Source organism: Alexandromys fortis, unplaced genomic scaffold (genome assembly GCF_014885135.2).
Source record: "Alexandromys fortis isolate MF-2015 unplaced genomic scaffold, M_Fortis_MF-2015_v1.1 scaffold_31, whole genome shotgun sequence".
NCBI lineage: Eukaryota > Metazoa > Chordata > Mammalia > Rodentia > Cricetidae > Alexandromys > Alexandromys fortis.
The window spans coordinates 2,948,426-2,973,656 of NW_026067974.1; the positions used below are offsets into that span (position 1 = coordinate 2,948,426).

The following is a 25,231-nucleotide window of genomic DNA, read 5'->3' on the forward strand; positions in this document are numbered from 1 at the left end:
AGGCCCTTTAAGATTGAACATATAACTTTTAAGTATATAATTATAATTTTGAAGACTACCTTCTGCTAACAACCACATTTTATCTTTTTTTTTTCTGTTTCATTCTAATACTTCTATTGGTCATGGCTGGGTGGTGAGACAGGGTCTCACTATGTAGCCCAGGCTGGTTATGAACTTGCCTTAATCTCCTAAGTGCTACGTCCAACACACAGCATTACACCCAACTTCATTTTAAACTCTCCAGTCACCTCTGAGATTGCTAAATTCAACCTACCTTTTAAAATGAATTCAAATGCCAACTTTATTATACACCTCCCTAAATATTCTAAGTTCTGTTACTATTCTGGTCTTACCTCGTAATGCACTTTCAAAATTGTAATTATTTGTGTACTTGGCTCTCTGAGAAGCTATACAAAGCAAATTTTATCTATCTTAAGTAGCATGTGTCATGGCACCTTACACAATGTTATCACAATTATCAGTACACATCTGATATAAGATGGGTCTTTAGAAGGTATAAGGAGTTTACTGATAAACACAGTGTGAATTACCATTTAGATCCTAACTTAGTGTAAGCAAAACATTACAGTTTCATCATCTAACCCAGTCTGATATTTTCATTCAGTTTTATGTCATTTGTTAAAACAATGGCCTCAATACAACAAACTAACAAGAGCCTAATCTGTGAAAAATCTACTTTTAGGAATTCACATTTACATGTCCACTGCTATTTGAAAATAATCCATTCATGATATTTGATTAGACTGATATAGACATCATAATGCAACGGACTACAGTCTGCTGTCAAGTCTGGAGTTGTGTTGAGTATGGATGTAGGCTCTAACCTTCCCTTTTCTGTGTATGACCTTGTACTGGCAGCAGGTGTAACGCTGTGTGAAGTTTTTAATATAGAAATGATTATTAGAATCACAGCAAGATATTTGTATTTTGGGTTCTAAATGCCACATTCTCCTAAATCCAAAAGTTCATTGCAAATAAACAAGAGCAGGACTGACATACACTGACTTGGCAATTCCTCCTTAAAAAGGCGAAGGCCTAGCATCTGAATCAGAGAAAGCAGTGACTGGAGGAGCTGGTCAGAGGGCATGCACTCTGCGATCTGGCCATGAAGTGCAAGAAGGATGGTCTCCATCTCTGTAAGGTCAAAACAGCAGCTCCATGTCCAGGTGAGAATAGAAGCTGCCTTTCAACTCCACGAGAGACTTCTGAGTGGTGATTTCACATGAGATGCATGACAGGGTTGGGTAGCTGGTGACACAGACCTTTAATCCCAGCACTCCCATTTAAACAGAAAAGGGGAGGTGATGTGGGGTTCCCCTCTGTATGCTGTGAATATCATTGGTGAATAAAGAAACTGATTTGGACCAAGAGCAGGGCAGAACTTAATTAGGTGGGGAAAATTAAGCTGAATGCTGGGGGGAAAGAAGGGCAGAGTCAGGGAGAAGCCATGTAGCCCTGCAGGAGACAGACACCAGAATTTTTCCCAGTAAGCTACAGTCTCGTGGTGATACACGGATTAATAGAAATGGGTTAAATTAAGATGTAAGAGTTAGCCAATAAGAAGCTAGAGCTAATGGGCCAAGCAGTGATTTAAATAATATAATTTCTGTGTGATTATTTTGGGGGTCTGGGCAGCCAGGCAGCCAGGAAACAAACAAGCAGCTCTTGCAACAATTGAGATTGACCTTGAGCTCAGTTTGTAATTCCATCTAAAAATTCTGTTAGCTATGAGATAAGAACTCTATAGCCATCGGTAATATTCCCACATTTAGGCTTAAACATGTGTCTTTTCTTTACTCCCAAGCAACAGAGAGGCTACAGGACACACCATCCCACGACGAAAACAACGGACTGCGGTACAGAGCCTGTTCTCTGGAGCAGATTCTTTTAGAGCAGCCGGTCTCCTCAGGGGATGATGCCCAAGGACCACCTTGTAGTGCTAGAGCTCAGGTATGGATGGGTGGGCTCACACCTTGACCAGGACTACTTAATTCCTCATACCTCCTGGCCACGACCCAATTCTTTCTCTATTTATTTATTTATTTATTTTTAATATAATTTTTTATTGAAAAAAAAAATTCCGCCTCCTCCCCGCCTCCCATTTCCCTCCCCGTCTCCCTTTTCCCCCCTCCTCCCTCTCCTCTCCCCCCCCCCCCACTCCTCTCCCCCTCCCTCTCCAGTCTGAAGGGCAGTCAGGGTTCCCTGCCCTGTGGAAAGTCCAAAGTCCTCCCCGCTCCATCTTGGTCTAGGAAGGTGGACATCCAAACTGGCTAGGCTCCCACAAAGCCAGAACATGAAGTAGGATCAAAACCCAGTGCCATTGTCCTTGGCTTCTCAGCAGCCCTCATTGTCCACCATATTCAGAGAGTCCGGTTTTATCCCATGGTTTTTCAGTCGTAGTCCAGCTGGCCTTGGTGAGCTCACAATAGATCAGCCCCACTGTCTCCGTGGGTGGGTGCACCCCTAGTGGTCCTGACTTCTTTGCTCATATTTTCCCTCCTTCTGCTCCTCCTTGGGACATTGGGAGCTCAGTCCAGTGCTCCAGTGTGGGTCTCTGTCTCTATCTCCATCCATCTCCAGATGAAGGTTCTTTATTTATCTCTAGAAACCAATTATGAGTGAGTACATCCCAAGTTCATCTTTTTGGGTCTGGGTTACCTCACTCAGGATAGTGTTTTCTATTTCCATCCATTTGCATGCAAAATTTGAGAAGTCATTGTTTTTTACTGCTGAGTAGTATTCTAATGTGTATATTCCACACTTTCTTCATCCATTCTTCCATTGAAGGACATCTAGGTTGTTTCCAGGTTCTGGCTATTACAAATAATGCTGCTATGAACATAGTTGAACAAATGCCCCTGTCATATGATCGGGCCTCTATGATCATTTCATTAGATGCTGAAAAAGCTTTTGACAAAATTCAACATCCCTTTATGATAAAAGTCTTGGAGAGATTAGGGATACAAGGGTCATACCTAAATATAATAAAAGCTATTTACAGCAAACCGACAGCTAACATCAAACTAAACGGAGAGAAACTCAAAGCCATCCCACTAAAGTCAGGAACACGACAAGGCTGTCCACTCTCTCCATACCTCTTCAATATAGTGCTTGAAGTTTTAGCAATAGCAATAAGACAACATAAGGGGATCAAGGGGATTCGAATTGGAAAGGAAGAAGTTAAACTTTCTTTCTCTATTTAAATCAAAAGCTCATTCCAACAGCCCGAAGATGGACCTGGGAATCACTAGACCCTTTCATCCTAATGTGCTGCAGTTGACTGAAACTCCTGTCTTTGCTTTTCACACAAAAGGGGAATGAAAACATCAGCTATCTTTACCAGCCACGAAAGACCATTTGAATTCATCAACTATCTCATCAGCCACAAAAGGAGAACACAAGCATCCCATGTAAAATAATTATAAACTTGACCCTATTATTGTGAAACTAAGGCTGCTGGGGGTAGCCATGGTGGAATTTCCCCACCTCCATAGACTGTCAACATCATCTACCACAGAATGACTGTTTCAGAGCCGACACTCCACTGTTTTTGAATTTAAACACGTTTGGGACTCACCCAATGAAACAAAACCTTAGTTTTTATTTGTTTTTGGTGAGCTACTTAACAAGCAGTGACTTCTATAGTGCTGTTAAAATTGTGATATTTTATCCCCTCATTAATTGCAAAATGAAATTTTTAATGAAATAGAATTCAATAATATTAAATGAGAATTCAGTGTGTGCCTTGAGAGACTTCTTTAGTTGTACATGTGACTGAGATGGGAAATACATTCTTATTATGGATTCAATTTCGATAAAAAAGAAAAGCTCACACTTGACAATAATATCTTCTGTGTGATAATGAGCAGAAGGCAACAAATAGAATTCCATAAATTAATAATGACTATTGCACAACATTTTGATCTACAGCCTCAACAGGAAATCATTTTGGCACAGAGCATTTTGCACCACTGCCATCAGTATGGGGCTTTTGCTTTCAAAGTATTGCAGATTGACTACGCTCTTTATCTGCTCTAAAATCCTGTTGGTAAGAGGAAGCAAATTACTCATTCAGAGCATGTGCCTCGCTTTGCAGCTGCTCAAAAAGCTCTGCATGCTCACGCAGATCCCTACGTTACTGGCACATCATGAACCAGCATTGCCTTGGCTGGAGAAATGAGTGTATCAGCCTTGAGAACTCTTCAGCAGTAAGAGACATGTTACTGGAACGTTCAGTAGCTAAGCGCTTAAGACCAGCATCTGCAGAAGGAAAGAGGGCTCTAAAGTTCAGGTTTTGCTAAATGCCACAGGATTCCTTGTAATAAGTCTGTGCCTTCATTCTGAATAGCCAGGTTGTCTCCTCACAGCAACTGAGCAGCTAGGTTTTCGGGTGACCGTGATGAGTAAAATGATCAGTGGTAAAAAAATTATTGATTTTTTAAAAAGTGGTTTGAAATGTTACAAAAATGTGGCATAAGTAATCTTTAGAGGATCAGATTTATTTTTTTCAATAAGCTAGTCATGCAGCTAGGCTCTGCATTTCTAGAAACATATAACTAATACCAGTATTGAAGCTCCCTGTCCATAAGACCTATTATTTAAAAGCAATCAGGCTATGGCTTGGACGTGGTTTGTTCTTAAAGGATTCAGGTTTTGGAGACATGGTCCTGTGTGTGCAGGGATGAGGTGGAGGGTTTTCAGGATGTGAGGCCTATTGAAAGGTAATTGCTTTTTGGTTTTCAAAATGTGATCACTTATTCTCATGAGGGTTCCTGCCTTTGTGATACCATCTGCCTAGAGTCCTTCCCCACAGGTCCATCCACTGACCCTCTCCAATCTCTTCAACTTTGTGACCGTAGAGCTGCCAGCTAGAAAAACTTCTTAACTTAACCAGCTTTAGGCAGTTCATGATAGTAACAAAAAATGCACTACTGCAATTAGAGCTCTATAATTATGAAGGGTGGGTTAGTGTGCAAATTTTCAGAGGAAAAGACAAGAGAATTTTCTTATTTATAAATTTAAATAGAAAATAAAAACTTTTTGGCCAAAAAAAAGAAAATAAAAACTTTTAAATATAAAGTTGTAGCAGGATATCATTCAAGGTATATAGAGAATGGACGGGCTAATATATAAAATGAAAGCTCTGTTTCTAAGTATAAAATATTGGTGTATAAATTTAACAGAACAACTACAGGCACTAAAAACTATAGCATTTGAATTCTATTAGATGAACTGTAAAGTGTTACAAAAAGTATAATTATTGGAAACAAAAAACACTAGGATAATATACCATTGAGTTAAGAAAACACAAGAAAGTATAGTAGAGAAGACGATACTCAATATTTGTACCCATCTAAAGTGTATGTCTAACAGTATAGTCTCATGCCATATAAAATTAAATCTAGTGGTAAAAATAAAAATTCTTTTTCTAATAATATCACAAATGATACCATATTTGGTAGTTAACCTGATAGAAATATTTGAGATGTATATGAAGTATGTCATACTTATTTCTCTTTTCAAAAGAAGAACAAAGATATAAATAAGAGAAATGCTCAGTTCATAACCAAATCATTCTATAAATTCAATGCAATTACTATAAGGTAAGAACCACAAATATTTGATATCATGGCAAAATCAGCTAAAATATCAATTTCAAATAAAAAGCAAGAAGCTAACAACATTCTTAGCTTAACAGTATCAATAAACCCAGTATTAAGTAATTGAAAAATAACATCCTAGCAAAGAGAAATAAATGAATAGAACAGACAGTAGGATAAAGAAGCTACATACACAGTTAGATACTATATGCTTAATTTTTCTTTCAAGTCAATAGGAAAATCACAGAAGGATAGGTTTCTAGGTGATAGTGAAACAAGGACAAGTAGTTAAATATACATAAACAGGAATACATTCTGGGTTAATTGTGTATGTAATTACATGCAGTGTATATTTGGGCTGAACATTTCCCTTAAACAATAAATACCAACAATCCATAACAGAAAGAACTAAACAATTTGATGATGTAAATTTCAAAGTTCTATAGATTAAATGACAAATAAAGTTAATAAGCTTCCTAATTATATCTTACTAAGACATAAAAGCTAGCAAAACTTCGTTTTGTTTGAGATAGCCCAAGTGTGGTTGCTCCGACTTTTCTGAGTAGGGGATTGTCATTAGTGACTGAAATGGAACACACGTGGAGGAGAGTAGGTTGGGTTTAGTAATGTATGTCCTTACCATTATGTCTCATGGGAACGGTGCAGATTGTTGTATATAACAGAGTTGTAGTAATATATGCACTTACCATTATGTCTCATGGGAACGGTGCAGATTGTAATATATAATGGAGTATGCACTTACAGGCAATGATTCCAGACAGGGTAGGATGGGCATTTGCATGACTCTGTTTCTAGCTAATGATAATGCATGCCTTCCCACATGGCAGATGGCCAATACCGCTGAACTGAGGGGTGGAATGTAGCACGGGGGCCTGAGAAAGCAGGAGACAGAAAAACCTTCTACTTTTGATTAACCTATAGTTTCACATATTTGTTCAAGGAACATGTATTGTTTACAGAATTTTGTGTGTTCGTGAACCTGTGCGCACTTGTGTACATGTACATGAGCACACATGTGTATGCACATAAAGAAAGAGGCTGACATCAGGTATATTTCTCATTTATTTTCCACCATTGTTTTAGAGACCAGGTCTCTCATTGAACCTCGTATTCATGCCAGCTCAATAGGCTAGCAAGGTCCTAGAAATTCTGTCTGCCTACTGAGGGCTGGCATTAGCAGTGCTCAAGTCCTACCTTTGTGTGAGTACTAGAGACCCAAGCTCAGGTCTATACAACCACATAGGTAATAACTAAATGATTTAAGAAATTAAAAGCCAGTGGAGACTGGAGAGAGGGTCATACTTATATGACCCCACAACATTCAACCCTACACTTGATTAACACATAAAACTTAGATAGCATACTCTACCTGTGAGTCCAAAATACTGGAGATTTCATGGACACCAACATTTACTTCATCCAAATGCAAGCAAAACAAATTTCTGGCAACCTGGACAAAGTCTGAAATTAACACATTTTGATAAGAACATAGCATTTATTTTCATCCAAACAGATATTTCTTTCTTCTCTGGGAAGTTAAAATTCTAAGCTTCAAGTTAACCTACATAAATTATCCTAAAACTGTACTGGTCAAAGTGACAGGAAAATATAAACTCAAATAATAGAGAAGCCATTTTTTCTCTCCTTCAATTAGCTTTGGTCACATAATTCAGTTAAGAAACAACAAGGCAAACACATATCACAGACATCTAATTCTCTAATTCTCACATTATGCATACAACGCGCTCTGGAAAAATGGGCAATATTATGACACAGCTTTTCAGAAAGAAAGAATCAGAGGGTTCATATTAACAGCAACAGCGAGTCTATACAAAAACTGTATTGCTTAGAGACCATCCTGACCCCATTCCTTCGTCCTCTGAGGCAGATCCCCTAGTCTACAGAGGAGCAAATCTTAAACTTACTGAGGTCAACTGGCAAACTGAGCATCAGAACAGCCCATAACTTAGAGACACTGGGATGGTCTGCTCATTCACGTACCCACAGAAAGTTTTAATTGGAGCTCTTACACGGGAGCATCAAATAAATGTTCTCTGTTTTCACTTGACAAATTTCTGCTCTTACTTCATGGGTGAATTATCTTTTCTCATCTTGTTAAGGGTATTAATTAGTTTATCTAACGTTATCTTCTGCTCTTACCATTTCTGTTTCCTTTTTTTCTGTTCATCTGATACTTTCGGGTTCCATATTTTATGTGATCTTATCCATATTTTATGTGATCTTATCAAATGTCCAGAAATCTTTGACTTTTGAGTTTATATTTAACAAAAAGGCACTAAAAAATTGGCTGGAAATTATGTGTGCATAGCAAGCCTTGTCAACTGGAAAGATTATTTTATTATCAGAAAAACAGTCTGGTGGTCTTCTGGCATTTTTGTTTAGGTTCTTGAGAGACATGCCTTAAATTCCCTGCTAAGATTATAAACATGGATGCAAATGTCACTGAGCATCTGGGTACACATTTTGAGCAATAACTCACCACAGACAACTCCAAATTCCCCTGCTGCTAGTAAGTATAGCTTCACAATATCTCTGGTTTAATTTATTAATGAAGTAAGTACCATTCCCCCTGGAAGATTAAGGAAATAATAGGTGCTACACTGCTTGAGAAAGGGAAAAGCTAGCATGAATAAATGTATTAGCATGTCTAAGAACTCGGATTTCAATATGTATCCTAAACCAGCCTAAAGTGATAGTGGTACTCTATACTAGCTTGCCCTGCCTGTGAGCCCTCCATCTTCAGATGCCTGGGCTTCTCCTGCCTTGCACACTAATGTAGGTACTGCGCTCTCTGCACCCATCTCTGTCCTTATAAATTATTATGTGTGTGTGTGTGGGGGGGGGGTTGTTGTAGTGGTATGTATATTTCTGTTTGCTGTTACTATTATTTGGGGATGATTTGCAAGAGGAGATGGGACCCCAAATATCTGTTTTTCCTCATTTCAAATATAAAAAGTAAACTTCTTTATTTCATCAGAGATGTTTTAAAATGATACAAAATGTAGCAATTATTATATGTGCTATAGAAAAAAATGCTAGAAAAAAAGTAACCATTACATTCAAGTAGTAGAATAGACAAATAGGAAATAGTTTTTGGTTCATAATTTAGTGATAGATATCAAAATTCCAAACCATTGTAGGGGTTATCCTATTAAAAAAGAGAAGAAGTTGCTACATTTGAAAGTATAAATGCAGGTTTATAAAATGTCAATAAATAGAGTTGTAATAAGAGCTACTGAGAAACCATCAATATGCCAAGAGTGGAAATCTTGGTGCATTATGACATCTCTAAGAATAACTACTCTATGCAACAAAAACTTCCTATTCCACTATCTGAAAAAAAAAAAGTAGAAGTATTTAGTGAAATTAAAATTTGTGTATTTTGTACTAATTTATTTTGTTATTATTAAAGCAGTAAATAAAACATGCAAAAAGAATGTGATTGACTAATGATATTTAGTGCTGAAGGGGCCTGATAAAGGTCTCTCTTTTGCTGACCCAGCCAGGATGGCATCAGTGGCTCGTTTTAATGTACCTATTAAGGAATTTGCAGTAGCATGATGTGAGTTTCCATTCTCCCTCTGAGGAGCAAGCTGTCTTCAGGAAAATAGGTCACAGTAACTTCCACCAACTATCTGTGAGAATACAGCATGATGCACAGAAGGCATTACCTCCAAAAGATACTGTCCCCTTTGAGTCGGCCTGGACTTGCTGTCTCAGGGCTTCATGTTGTTCCTTTGTTGGCTGAATACCGAGGTAATTGAGAGCCTGGAAGGAAATAGACTACGTGAAGCAATTTTCAAACCTCCAAAGGGTAAAACATTTCACAAGAACTATATTTTACAATGTAGTGCAAAATCAAATCACCACTGGGGAACTGTGACCAGAATTAGACCCCTTGGAAAGGTTGTTGACTGTAGGTTAACTCCCTATAAATGATTACCTTCCTGAGCCTGCTGCCTCCCACCCCCACAGCAAATATCCTGGCAAATGCCATATTTACAAACATGACAGCACGTCCAGAAAAAAAAAATATTTTCTAGTCTATGTGAATTTGCAGGAGAAAAGTAACAGAAAATTTTTACTGAAGTCAAATTTATAGATAACATTAAAAAAACATGAAAAGCATTTGGTTGCTATCTTGAGACTAAAAATGAAGTTGATAGAATGGTGTTAAATGGAAAATATTCTTAATTTTGGCTGGTTTAGGGCTACATATAACTCCAAAGAAAATAAAGAAAAGGTTTCCCTAACACTTATTTCTCCAGCAGGCTGACCTGATGATGACCTGATTTCTCTTGGGGTAAAGTAACTTCTGTCTTTACAATTAAAAAAAAAAAAAAGTAGATACTTCCACTTGTACTCTCCTGTCCTTTCTACGATCTTTAGCCTTAGAATCAACCATAATTTCCAGTTAAAAGACATTTGCAGCCCACTTTGATGAGGTCCTGGGGCTATGTGCTAGCCAATGGGGAAGTGCTGGAGAGCATGCAGGAAGTCTCCTATCAAAAGCAGAGGAAGTGGTTCTCCCCTTTGCCTTAAGAAAAGGGGGAAAAGAAAGAAGTAATCGGGCACCCTAACTCACCAGGCACCTCCACGATGATGGTGAAATAGGCAGCTTGTCTGAAAGGCTGAAATGTCAGTCCCTAACATTGGGAGTCTCTGTGCTTCTCCCTGGTTATTTTCTTCTGGACTTCTTTATGGTAAGAACATTGTTTCCAAAGGAAACCACTGCTATTTGGGATTCTCTAGTTTGATATATATATCAAACTAATGTGAATACATAAGAACTGACTGGGTGCCCTATCATTGGATTTTAGCAAGAGTAGATACTGTGTCAGTTAAATTAAACCTAAACAAAAGTTATTACAGGTAATTATGCTTGTCAAATGTCTTCTCATTTGGAATATGTTCAAGTCCTTTAACCAAAGACTTGTTTGACCAGGCACACGATTCTGTGCAACGGTATCAACAAACAACGTAGTCTCTAGCCTCAAAAATCATACGGTCTTTAGGGTGAGAGCATGCAAATAGTTTTAGTAAGCACATGGTTTTATTTAATGCAGGTGTATAGAGGGCCCACTATCAAGAAAAGCATTCGTTTATCTTATAGGCAAACACACAATTTGACTGGGCACAGTGGGAAGAAACAGAGAGAAGGTCGAGTACCAGGAAAGATTCTTAAAGTGTTTTGAAGGTTCATCTAGAACCATTCCTCTACCATAACAAAGCCAAAATTACTGTTAATATAACATCAAGAAAGATTTTTAGCATTTGTGTATGTGTATGTCTTTTCATCTTGAACAAGTTATAAATATTTTGTTAAAGAGAAATCAAAGAATACCTATGTATTGGCTATCTTAAAATATTCAATGATATTTATTTAAAGTACATACATATTTTCAAGAAATAAGACTATAGATTGGATCGAAAGCTTCCTCTATCAATCATCACAATAAATGCTACCCTAAAGTCAACACATTCCTCTTGCCCATTCTTTATTATTACTTAGTATCCAGGTACATGTTCCCTAATTAATGTCCACTTGAATGTGTGTACTTAGAATTTTATACAAATAATATAACCTAAAAGGATAACTACAAATTTTTAATTTTATCTTAACTTAATTATTTTGCAATTGCTTAGTATTACCTACATACATAATTCAGTTTTTTGTTGTATTGCCTTGAATGAATATATTTTAATTTATTATCCATTCTCTGATTGATAGACATTTATAATTACATCAAGATTTTTATTATAAAACACTATACATCTCTTCTTTTATAGATGCATATAAATTTTTCCACTGCATATGCATATAAGAGGAGGTGGTGATGCACAGCTTTATTCCCAGCACTCGGGAGGCAGAGACAGAAGGATCTCTGTGAGTTTGAGGTCAGCCTGTTTGGTAAGAGCTAGTTCCATGACAGCTAGGGCTGTTTCACAAAGAAACTCTGTCTTGTAAAACCAAAATAGATAAATACATACATTAATTTTTAAAAAGAGATGGTGATGAGCCACGGACATAGTGTCCACTCTACTGTCCTCTATTGTTCTTCAACTATGAGAACTATGATTACTCTTTCACACATGCCGGCAAAATATAAACAATCTTAGCTTCTTACATTCTGAACAGAACAGAATTTGTTGTTTTCACAAATGAAGATTTGTGACAATATCAGAAATATGTTGTTAATTTGAATTCTTCTAGTTACCAGAAAATGAGACATATTTTGCATGTTTGCTATCAAAATTTGACACACAAGTTGTTAGAAATATTATTTAAATTTTAGAACATAGTGTTTTCAGATATAAGTTTTAGTACTGGTTGGGAATCTGGATTTGGTTTGCACTACTGACAACCAACACAGTAGATATTGCCCAGTGTCCTCTGAGAAAGAAAACTATTCTCCTGATGTTGGGACCCACTGCTCTGGGGACAATAACTATTACCAGTTTATGTAGTTTTCCAGGTTTTTTTCCTCTGAATATGATGCCTGTGTATAAACTTACATTTATTAAACATTTTTTTTTACAAATTAAGCTTTGCTCTATGTAATGTTTAAAAGTTATCTGTATATAAAGACTTCTGTAAGGCAAAAGACATGGTTAATAAGATAAAACAGCAGCCTACAGAATGGGAAACGATCTTTACCACTCCCACATTATCTGACAGAGGGCTGATCTCCAAAATATATGAAGAACCCAAGAAACTAGACATCAACAAACCCAAACAATTCAATTAAAAAATGGGGTTATAGATCTAAACATTGAATTCTCAACAGAAAAATCTCAAATGGCCAAAAGGCATTTAAGGACTTACTCAATAGCCTTAGTCATCAGGGAAATGCAAATCAAAACAACTCTGAGATACCATCTTACATGTATTAGAATGGCCAAGATCAAAAACACTGATGACAACTTATGTTGGAGAGGATGTGGGGTAATGGGAGCATTCCTTCATTGCTGGTGGGAATGCAAACTTGTATAGCCACTTTGGAAACTAATATGGCAGTTTCTCAGAAAATTGGGAATCAATCTACCTCAGCACCCAGCTATTACACTCTTGGCATGGTGTGGGGCAATGATCTGTATTCTGTCAATTATGTTTTAAATAAACACTGATTGGCCAGTAGCCAGGCAGGAAGTATAGGTGGGACAACCAGACAGGAAGTAGAGGTGGGTCAATGAGAATAGAATTCTGGGAAGAAAAAACTCCTGGTTGGCAGTGTGACTCCAGACACAGAAGAAGGAAGATGTGACCTGCCCTGCTGAAAAAGGTATTGAGCCATGTGGCTAACATAGATAAGAATAATGGGCTAATAATATACATTATAAGAGTTAATAAGAAGCCTGAGCTAATGGGCCAATCGGTTTACCATTAATATAGACCTCAGTGTGATTTTCTTTGGAACTTAATGATTGTGAGAACTGGGCAGGACAAAAACCTCAGACTACATGGGCATATACCCAAAGAATGCTCAATCATACCAAAAGGACATTTGCAATAACTTGGAAACAACCTAGATGACCCCCATCTAAGAATAGATAAAGAAAACAGGGTATATTTACACAATGGAGTATCACTCAGCTGTAAAAAACAATGACATCATGAAATTTGCAGGCAAATGAATGGAACTAGGAAAAAAAAAATCATTCTGAGTGTGGTAACCCAGAACCAGAAAGCCAAACATGGTATGTACTTACTCATACCATGATGTAAAGCCAAGGATAAGCAGGCTACAATCCACAGCCCCAGATAAGCTAGGTAACAAGGAGGACCCTAAGAGGGATACAAAGATTGTCCTCGGAAGGGGAAATGGATGAGATCTCCTGGGTAAACTGGGGAAAGGATGGGTAGACTGGGGAGGACGGAACAGGGGATGAAAACATGAGGTAACAGGATGGTTGAATTTGGGGAGGGAAAAGTGGGAGAGCAATAAAAGCGATATCTTGATGGAGGGAGCCATTATGAGGCTAGGGAGAAACCTGGTACTAGGAAAATTCCCAGGAACCCACAAGGATGGCCCCAGATAAGACTCCTAATAATAGCTGAGATGGGGCCTGAATTGGCCTTCTCCTGTAATTACATTGGTGACTACCCTAACTGTCATCATAAACCTTCCTCCAGTAACTGATGGAAGCAGATGTAGAGATCCAAACCAAAGTACTAGGCCAGGCTCAGGAAGTCTAGACAAAGAGAGGGAGGAGGGAGTATATGAACAAGGGGGGGGGGTCAAGATCATGACAGGGAAACCCAGAGACAGCTGACCCCAGCTCGTGGGAGTTCACGGACTCTAGAATGACAGCTGGGGAGCCTACATGAACCAAAGTAGGCACTCTGTATGTGGGTGACAATTGTGTGGCTAGATCTATTTGTGGGGCCCCTGGAAGTGGGACCAGGATCTATCCCTGGCACATGAGCTGACTTTTTGGAGCCCCTTCTCAATGGTGGGATGCCTTCCTCGTCTTGATACAGCAGGTAGGGACTGTGCCAGGCTTTGTTACTCATCATGGGAGGCCTTACCCTTTCTAAGGAGTGGATGAGGGGGGTGAGAGCGAGAGGAAGGGAGGGGGAAACTGTGGTTGGTATGTAAAATGAATAAAAAACTTAAAAAATTATCACAGATCAACATGTTGTATATTTTCCATCTACTGTGTGTGTTCTGCAATTGTTCTAACAGTACACTGTTAACTAAACCAGCCTTTCAAAGTTCCCTCTCTTACTACTATTAGCTCCTTTCATAGCCCCACTTCCTCGACATCCTTGTACAACAATGGTCAGACTTTGTTCTAAGACTAGTCACAAATGTACAGAGATTTCCCAGCTTATTAGGGTTTTCATTTCGGAAGGCTTCTGTGAGAAGTAAAACCCATAGTTTCCTCTTGTTTCATTAGGGTACTTCTGCCTGGAAACTAGTAGCAGGTGAGAAAAGACATATGTTCTCTGCTATATGGCAAACCAAACCAAATAAACAAACAAACAAAACCTGGGCTGAAGCCGGTAGGTATTATGGATAAAGAAATATTCACTCTAATCACCAGAACACAGAGAGGGAATATAAGGCAGAACAGCACAATGGTTACCGCTAAGGAATATTAAAATGTGGCAGTACTTGTGTAAGCAAACATAGTCAGAAAATTCTGGGAAAAAAGATAGATTTGATCATCATTTAAACCGGTGGTGAGAAAGGCACTACTTGGAACCAAGCAAAGGTAGAAAGATGAAAATAATTATGATGTTTATTCTAATTACAATGTGTTTGTTCTAGCTATTCAATTTCATTTTCTTCTACAAACATGAAAGTCAGCATCTAATGTCACAGGACAACAGAGGGTGTTGAATTCCAGCACTGGATCCAAATGTGGTACAGTTTTTTTCTCAGCTCCTCAGAAACTCCATCAATTTTAAAGCACTTGTCACTTTTTTTTGTTAATTAATTAATTTACTTCTGTCTTAATCATCTTCTGTTACTTGTAATGATGCTCTCAATGCTCTCCTCTTCCTAGGGATATTTGTTAGCACCTTAGTGCATTGCCATCATCTCTTTAAATTCCATTTGGACCCGACTACTTTCTCCTTTACAATTTAATAATCCTTTAGTTTTTAAAATAATGAACAATGTTGCATTAATTCATTGCACTTACTGCTACTGTATATGAAGGCTACTAAACTTTGTTATAATTTCAGTTACAGCTTGCAATATGTCATATATTTTGTGTGTGGGTGTGGTGGGTACATATATACGAGCACACATCTCTGTATGAACACCAGGGGAGAATATTGACTGTTATTCCTCAACCACTTTCCACCTTGTTTTTTGAGACAGGGTGTCTCATTGGTGTGGAGCTTGCCATGTAGGCTAAGCTGGCATCCTAGCTGGGGGTTTTATTTCTGTGGTCAGCACCACGACCAAAGTAACTCGAGGAAGAAAGCATTATTTCAACTTACAACTCTCAGGTCAAAACCAGAGGGAGTCAGGCCAGGACCTCCAGTCAGAACCTGGAGGCAGGAACTGAAGCAGAGGCCATGGATGGGTCTGCTTCCTGGCTCGCTAACCATGGCTTGCTCAGCCTGCTTTCTTATACAACCCAGGACCAACTTGTCAAGGGTTGGCAGTACCCACTGTAGGCTGGACCCACCCACATCAATAATTAATCAAGAAAATACCCGACATACTTGCCTACAAGCCAACCTGAGGATGGCATTTGTGCTTTGTTTGTTTGCAAGTGGGAATCCTTCCCAGATGACTTCAGCTGTGTCATGTTGCCATAAAAGCCAACTAATACAACTCCCTGGCCAGTGGACTCCAGGGACCTGCTTATCTGTACTTCTCCACAAGCCTGGCTTTTTAAAATGTGAGTTCTAAGGGACTGAACTCAGATGTTTAGATGGCAAGCACATTATCATGCAGTGAGCTATCATTCTAGCCAAGGAGAAACTAATTTGCATGTCAGATTAGAACTAAAGGCTTTATTTGTACTTTACACTAGTGAATTACTATGAACTTCCAAACTTCAATGTTATTAAATAATTGAAACTCAAACTGTCACTCATCTAATTGAATAAGCTAATTCAAGAAACCAATGGCTCCACAACATTCTCCTCTCCAAGAACGAGGCAGCTCTTTCCTGCTGTCTCGTGAAGAAAATGAAATTTTAAGGGAGTTACCATTTCCAGTTTCTCTGCCTTCAGGCGAACAGAAGGATTTAGGGAAATCTTCTTTCCTTGTGGTCCAGAATCATCATCAGTCCAGGCAGGAGCAACATCTAGGAGACAACAGGGTGCATATTAATTGGAGATCTAATAGGAACAGAACTTTTCATTTGACAAGCTGTGTTCTGGGCTCCTGCTGTTCAAAAATAATTCTGGTTAAACAGTTGGCAGGTCTTACTTTTGTTTTTATGAAATTTTCCCCTGTAAGTCTAGAATGCTTCATATAAATCAGCTTTACTTGAGTGTTAAAAGATATGCTATGCAGCATGGTAAATTCTGCATTATGAAGCCCCATGGAAACATTAGCCTAAAGACAGAGTCCTAATCATTATAATGCTCACCTCAATGCTGTGGTAGCTGGAAGGTAAAAGCCTCCTTGTTCAAGCAAGGGATATAATATTAGAGTCAGAAAGACCATGATATTTCCTTGACTGGAAAAGAGAGTACCGCTGTGGAAGTAGTCTGGAAAAACGCTAAGTGCAACTTCTAACACCTATGCACTGAAGGATGAAGTGGACATGCAACTTTCTGAGCTAAAAAAAAAATCCTGTTCCACTTTACAGAAGGACTGAGTTTCTAGCAGTAAACGTGGACTTTTACAGAGTTAAACAAAATGCTCTCCTCATCCATTTCCCTGCATGTTTTCAATGCGGCTTAATTATGCAGATATGCTTTTTCCTGTTTGCCAGAATGGAAAGTTAGATGCCACCAGAGGCCAGCCCTTGAGAAACGATTTAATATGCCACAGTTTTAAAGACAAATTTCTACAATTTATGTCAATCCTTCCTATCTAAGTTGTCACTGTTCTAAATACACTCTTAAATGGTATTTTACTAGTTCTACATAGAAACAAGAGGAAGAGAAAAAACTTTTTGAAATGTCACATCTTTATGCAGTGTTTTAATTTTTTTTAATTTCTCAGAGCATCTGTCTCTAAGTACAGAATGATTTGCATTCTCTTTCTTAAGAACATAAGAAGCACATATGAAAATAAAGAGTCTTCCTCTAAACCTTTAACACATCCTCAACATTCTATGCAAAATCTTTAATATAGCTTATAGGTGTTAAGAGTAGATATAAAAAAAATTGTCACTGACTTTTAGTTCCAAATGGAATTAAACCTTGGGAAGGGCTGACTCTAGTGTGACAGAATTTTTACAATTCTGCTAAAAGCAAGAAAGAGTCTTTTGTTGTCATGGCATCTAATTGCTGGCCATGAGGTTAAAATAAAATATCAAATCCCTATTTTGAAGTATTAAAAGAAACTATGTAGCAAACTGCCAGTGTGGTAGAGAAGATTACTATGGGCTGAAATGGCATGGAAGAGCAAAAAGAGGGAAGGAAACTCTGTTTCTCAACTTTAAGGGTGCATCTTGAGATCTGTTTTCAAATTGATGCCTAACCCACAATTAAGGGTCCCTAACATCTGGTCAACTCATGCTAACCTATCCATAGTTTCAGTCCAAGTCTAATTGGGCTTAAAAGACTCTGCTCAAGTTAGGTGTGTAAAAGTGTCACTGAGTAGGTTAAAGCAATGGGCAGAGGAGAGAAAAGTGGACACACACGACAGCCACATACACAAGACACAGTTCGACTGTTTGCCTCCAGCTAACTGAAAATCTGGTATGGCAAGAGGCAGAAATAACAAATCAGCTCTATTTTCCCCTAGGCACCCCCCCCCCCAAACCAAGAAATTGACCCAGGTTGTACATCCCGGCAGCGACAATGCTATGGTCTTTATCTCTAGTGACTCCACAGTTTTCATCAAAGTAGAAAGACTCCAACCGATATTTGTCAAGGACGGTAAAGACAAAAATCAGTGAGGGCATAGAAACAACTACAAAACCTGAGAAGAGACACTGTGCAATGAGGAAAGGGAGATAATGCGAAACTACCCCAAGGCTTGGCTCCACAGCAAGCACTGTGCAAGAGCTCATTTCTTCAGCCTACCTTCCTCTCCGTACTGACTTCCAGGCTAAGTCTTGAAGAGGCACATGCACACCAGAGCGTGTTGACAACTCAGAATTGTTTAAAGCATAATGTCCCTCAGACCTCAATTCCAATGACTCTATCCCTGTCTCAGCCTCCCATTTGCTCCTCTCTGGGGGCCCTCTGCTTCTGTTCTTTTTTGGTTGAGAAGAAAGGAAATGCTCTGTAAGAATATGACCAACACTGTAAAACTAAGTTTTAAATATTACACAAAACTTTAGAAGGGATTTTTCTCCATCAGTTTTATTTGAGTTTTAGAAGGCTGAGTGCAAAGGAATTAAGCCTTGTCCCACTGCTCGCCTAATGGCGCCATTTCTTATTCCCTGAGGAAGGGCTTTGTTTACCTTCACTCAGGAACTGTGTATTAGCCAACTCAGTGCCATAATGAACAATTCTGAATTCTTGAGCTAATTTGCGTAATGGACAGATAATATTAAATTATCTTCATGTATAATGCTGATCTTAAGTATTCTAACCAATTTTATACTTGCAAACAATTCTGAGATGGAAACAGAGAAGAGCTATCTTATGTTTATTTTTGTTGAGGTTAATATTAAAACTTGTTCACATTTTTACAATAAATACTGCATTGGTTTGAATGTGAAGGATCCCTGTGGGCTCACATCTGAATAGTTGGTCCTTAGCTGCTGGTTATGTGGGGAGGTTACGGAAGTTAGAGATGCTTTGTGGGACCTAGCTTGTTGAGGGGAGTCAGGAGGGCTATGTGTGTCTTTAATGGTTTATATTCACTTCTGAATCTGGCTTTCTCTGCAGCCTAACCATGTGAAGAGCTTTGCCTCACGCTCCCACAGTCATGGGGTCTCTTAGCCATGCCTTTCCCACCATAATGGGCAGACTCTTCCCTCTGAAACTGTGACCCCAAATAATCTTGTCTTTTGGTTGCCTCTCTCAAGTATTTGGTCCACTAATGAGAAAACTAACTAATGCAAATACCAACTGACTAAAGGAGTCTAGAAGATGATAGTTAAGGACCTAATATGGGAACTCTATGCTGATGTACTTACACGCAGAGAAACCACAACATATGCAAGTTATCTGGAGACAATTTTGAGGGTTCCCCTCCCTGCATTGTGTAAAACCCCACCCAGTAAATCTTGCCTATTGCGTTTATGCAGAAATGTAAACGTGGATCTGAGTTAATGCTAATTCTATCCTAGAAAAAGTCTGTTAATGTTTTAATATTTTAATTTTATAAATGACTTACTTAAATACATTTCTTAATAACTACATTCCTATTCCAAATTCAAACAGATTTTCTTATAGCCATTGGTACAAATCTCACTTTACAACGGAAAGATCTGTGCTCTCATCAGCACTGTCTCTTAGGGTCTGTGGCCCCTCACTTATCTGAGCTCTATGCTTTTGTTCATGACACGTTCTTAAATTAAGATTAACGTCTTCTGCCTGTTTCCTTTAAGACGAGGATAATGCTTGATTTTTCAGAAGCTGAGGTGTCTTAATTGTTTTTTTGCATGGTATGATGAGCTCGTTGCTGTAGCCTGGTTTTGGAGGTAGAGGGAAGGACATAAAATTGACTCTCCAGGAAGAAGCCCTCACTTCTGCTCTAAAACCATGCTCTTTCTCTGGAGAGCTAGCTGAGCTACATGTTAGCTTATGTTTCTACAATATGATTAACAATAAAAATACTGCTGAAAATATACCATGTACCAATTACAATGCTAAGCACTTGACATATGTGACCTTTAGTCTGTAACTTCTCCTTACTGCAACCATCTAATGGTCATGGAGCTAAGAAATCAGGATCAAGGTTTAGGATCTCCCAGGCTGCTCCTGTGTTTTCCTGTACAACGTGCAGTTCACTGGCCATTTCTACTGATTGTATTGGAGGTGCTTGCTCACTCTCTCCTTAGTCTACTTTGTAAATGTCTTTACATTATTGTGTACAATACAAAATCCATGTGCATGTATAAATCTATGAAGAAATACATGTACATTTGAATGTTTTTTTTTTACTTGAGTGATGAGGACGTTAACCTCATCAATTATTTTACAGTAATATTAAGTAACTCACAGAGATCCTAAATCTCTCTGGAATTCCTGCTGTGCTGTGCTTATTGTTAACTAGGTAACGTTTAACAAACGTACGCTGAACAAATGGCTAAAGGGACTAATTAGCTTGGTCACTTTAAAAATTGGAAATTTACTACATACATGATACATAATTTACAATATAATCAAGGAATAAAGGGCCCTGACTTTCACCATGGAGCAACTCTGACCGACCCAGCATCTTGTATTATCTGCTTTATTCATCTATCTTCTTCTTTCCAGGTGAATTCTCAATTTAAAATAAAAACAGTGTATCAAGAGACTGGATGTTAATTACATGACAGAAATACTAATTAATAGTATTTCCAGGAATCACTAAATCTTAGTAATTAAAAGGTATATAATTTTGGCTAAAAATTACTAACCTACTGGAAGATACTTCTCCCAATCAGGGGAAACATATGTTGAATAGAGCATAAATCCCCGGAAACTCTGTCTCGTGGTGACTGTTTTTCTTTTTTTGTGTGCTGGGGATTGAATACAAATGTTCATGCCTGGTAAGCATGTGTTCTTCTACTAAACTATACAATTTGTCCATGTTGCAGTAGCAACTTAATCTAAACTAGTTCTCTTTATTTTGCAATTCTTAGCAAAAAGAGTGGCATTAAAATTAATAATGTGGTGTGGGAAGTCCTTTTGTTATGTGTTCTTTTTATTGGTTAATGAATAAAAAATCTGCTTGGGCCTATGACAGGGTAATAAGAGCAAGGCAGACATTCCAAGAAGAGAGTGAGAGAGGAGAAAAGAAGGCAGAGTCAGAGAGACGCCATGTAGTTGCCGAAAGAGACAGATGCTGGAACTTTACCCAGTAAGCCACAACCTTGTGGTGGTACACAGAATAACAGGAATAGGCTAATTTAAGGTATGAAGAGTTAAAAAGCCTGAGCTAGCAGGCTGAGCAGTGTTTTAATTAATATAGTTTTTATGTGATTATTTGGGGTCTGGGCATCTGGAAACAAATGAGCCTTACAAATTGGTGCCCAATGTGGGGCAGCTACATCCACATAAAACCTGAGAGAACTTGAAAAGAAATTCTAGACACAAAAAAATGGAATTTAGCACAGCTTCTTAGAAGCCACTTTTTTTTTCAGATGGTCTGTTTGCTGGCAGTGAGCAGGGGCCACCACGGCTCCTTTAAGAGAGATCTTCTTGATTCAGCATTGGCAGCAAAGCCTGTGTGGCTTCTTAGGGGAGGGGATCCTGGTTCGTGCTAACAGTACAAACAGCTCTCGCTCTTTCAGGAGGCCTATAACTTAAATGGAATCTGTTAACAGCATGTTACAAATTGCTTGATAGTAACAGAGATCCACTGTGACCCTGTAGCTCGGGCGGTTGCATGGCCTCTGCCATGTTGGACTAGGCGGAGCCAAAAGGCAGGGCTGCGATGTTGGTCTTAGTCATGCCCACGGTACAATTCAATGTCTCTCTATACAGGGACTTGAATTGTACAGGCTGCTAAGCTAAACCTATATCTATAATAATATAAATTATCTATATATTATCTATATAGATTATTATATATATTTTAAAGGTATCTTGACTGGAAAATTTGGGTCTAAGAATGTGTAACTTTGGAAAAGAGGTTCTGCTATTGTTTCCACAGAGAATGAAAACCTATGGATTTTTTTCCAGACTAATGTGGTTTGAGGAACCAAGACCCCCCAAATCCTCCATAAACCTCCAAAAATACTTTATACAACAAAAACAAAAAACTACTCCCAAATTCCCAAATACTGTTTATAAATGTTTGTTTACATTTAGAGGGGAATATGATATAGAGATAAATACTTTGCATTGGTATGGATCTTGGTTTATTGATAAAAATTTAAGGTCAATTTTGTTATATGTATATTTCTGCTCTTGATTAAGATATTGTATTTGTGCAGCTCATTTAAAAATGTGATGTATAATTAAAAAATACAAGTGAATAGTCATCCTTAATAGTGAAGAGTATAGTCATGTTAGTTAGGTTTTCTAGATGAACAGAGATATATTTCAGATGGATAGGTATTCTTCAAATCTTTCAAAGACCTACAGAATAAGGCATTTAAAATGTTTTAAGAACTTAGGACTTTTCATGAGAATGAGACACATCTGCATCTGACAGCACCAATAACTTCAAACTCATAAGTCTGAAGCCATTTGGAGTTTGTTAGCTATCTGGGCAAGAAACTGTTCTTTTCTGGACTGCTTGATGGTATGCTGTATAAACAGGACATGCAGGACCCACAGAAAAATGATTGCTTAACTTGCCAAAAGAAGGTGAGACAGTCCTTCTGGGTTCCTGCTTCATGAAAGAGTTTGCCAAAAATTCTGCAGGAGACAGAAAAAAGTGACTGACAAACTGCCAATATAGGTGGAACTGTCTTTAAATTTTCCTGCTTCAGGAGGGAAAATATGAGCAAAGAAGTCAGGACCACGAGGGGTGCACCCACCCACGGAGACAGTGGGGCTGATCTATTGTGAGCTCACCAAGGCCAGCTGGACTACGACTGAAAAACCATGGGATAAAACCGGACTCTCTGAATATGGCGGACAATGAGGGCTGCTGAGAAGCCAAGGACAATGGCACTGGGTTTTGATCCTACTTCATGTTCTGGCTTTATGGGAGCCTAGCCAGTTTGGATGTCCACCTTCCTAGACCAGGATGGAGCGGGGAGGACTTTAGACTTTCCACAGGGCAGGGAACCCTGACTGCCCCTCAGACTGGAAAGGGAGGGGGAGAGGAGTGGGGGGAGGGGAGAAAAGGGAGACGGGGAGAGAAATGGGAGGCGGGGAGGAGGCAGAAAATTTTTTTTTCAATAAAAAATTATATTTAAAAAAAAAAAAGTCTGCCAGATACTATGGGCCTGTAGGCTGAAGATAGATGCCCTGAAATTACATAAGGTCTTTGGGTGACTGTCCAGGCAGTAAGATGTCTCTGTCAATTTTAGAGTTTTGCAAGTTGCTTACAATGCACTTCCTGTTAACTTAAGTAATATTTTAACCTTCTGGGGTCTTTGGTGGAGTTAAAGAATAAATAGTTATAATTATAGCTTTCCTTGCTTATGATAAAAGATAAAATAAATATAAATATTATAACTGTATCTGTAATTCTTAATTAATACCTGTTTTATATATGTAATTTTACTATATTAAATTAAAACCTTTTTATTTGGACAGAAAAGGAGAAATGGTATGGGAAGTTTTTCTGCATATTGGTTAATGAATAAAGAAGCTGCTTGGGCCTTTGGCAGGGTAGAAGAGAGCAAGGCAGGAATTACAAGCAGAGAAAAGAAAGAGGAGTCAGAGAGATGCTATGTAGTTGCCAAAGGAAACAGACTCCGGAACTTTATCCAGTAAGTCACAACCTTGTGTTGCTACACAGAATAACAGAATGGGCAAATTTAAGATGTAAGAGTTAGTTACAAAAACCCTGAACTAATAGGCCGAATAGTATTTTAATTAAGGTAGTTTCTATGTGATTATTTTGAGTCTGAGCAGCCAGGAAACAAACAAGCAGTCTCCACCTTACATACATGTGGATTGCACTTTGAATTATAATTTAGCAACACGTAACTACCCTTTTAGTTATATTAAATATAGTTAATAAATTGCCTTCTTTAATTTTAAGAGATAATTTTGGTGTAAGAATTATTTTTCTTGATATTTGAGACAATAAGATCTTTATGGTTTGATAAAAATCCTTTCCTATGTGCATCTTAGACAATTTTCATTTTATTTTATTTTTAAAATATCACTAAGTCACTTTAGGGTGATTCAAAACAATATCAAAGTCAGTATTGCTGTCGTTTCTAATTTATATCCACACAGTATCTTCCAAAACAAACAAACACAAAAAACCAAGCATTTTTTTCAGTTCTGTCCCATCTATATTGTGTTTTCAGTGGTGCAGTGTTATATCTCATGAGTACTTCAGTAAAGGGCAATAAATTGCATATTGGCCAAAGAAGCCTTTCATTATTTAATTATAACAATCTAACTATTGCAACTTTACAGACATTTATTATAATGTACTTCTTAAAATGTATTACTTATTATAATGCACTTCTAAAAATTTCAACTCTATGTTCAAATAAATTTCCAGCGAAAGCAAAAATTTAACAGGAAGCACCAAATAATACATTCATTTCGCTCTTTTATTCATTGAAGGAAGAAAAGCATAATATACCCTTCTTTAAAGTCTATTGAAAGTCACACTATGACTTCATCATTGAGAAAGGATAATTGAAGAACAAAATTACAGGAATTAAATGGGACTTTACCTGAACTGGATGCATCTGTAGGGCTGTTGTCCAAAGAAGTAATTGGAGTATGTTCTGTTTTATTGTATCCATGTTTTGTCTGTGAAAGAAAATGAGGGAGACGATGTTTCATTTTCTAAAGTAGGTCAAAAACTAAACTAGATGCTCATGTTAACATTAATAGAAGGTTTAAAGAGATCAAAGCAATATTACAAAAAGTATGAAGCTCCTAATATTTGGTACGTTTATCTTCAAAGAAAGCATTTCAGAGTTGAAAGTAATAATGATTTTATCTATACAGTGTCTAAGATAACGGAACAGAATGCCGTGTCCCTTGCCTTTCAAAAGATGCAGTCTAAGGGCTCACAGAAACCAGGCTCTCTGATCATCATATACCTTGAGCAAAACTTAGCCTATTGACTCAAAGTATACCTGTTTCTTGTTTTATTTTACTCTGAACACAAATTTAAAGAATCTAAAGTCTACTTTAGAATTGTGATTTAAGCCAGGCGGTGGTGGCGCAC

At 38.0% G+C, this 25,231-nt stretch overlaps 1 protein-coding gene across 4 annotated transcripts in view; it reads right to left on the reverse strand.

Moving 5' to 3' along the window:
• The window catches only part of Stxbp4 (syntaxin binding protein 4), a 147,097-nt gene that overhangs the window by 94,290 nt on the left and 27,576 nt on the right, over positions 1-25,231 (reverse strand). For all 4 annotated transcript variants that reach the window (XM_050156651.1, XM_050156648.1, XM_050156650.1 and 1 more), the window contains 4 exons: positions 24,729-24,807; positions 16,339-16,436; positions 9,335-9,431; positions 7,012-7,103 (listed from right to left, as the gene is read on the reverse strand). In XM_050156651.1, coding sequence (XP_050012608.1) covers positions 7,012-7,103; positions 9,335-9,431; positions 16,339-16,436; positions 24,729-24,807 — 366 coding nt within the window. The remainder of the gene's footprint in view (positions 1-7,011; positions 7,104-9,334; positions 9,432-16,338; positions 16,437-24,728; positions 24,808-25,231) is intronic.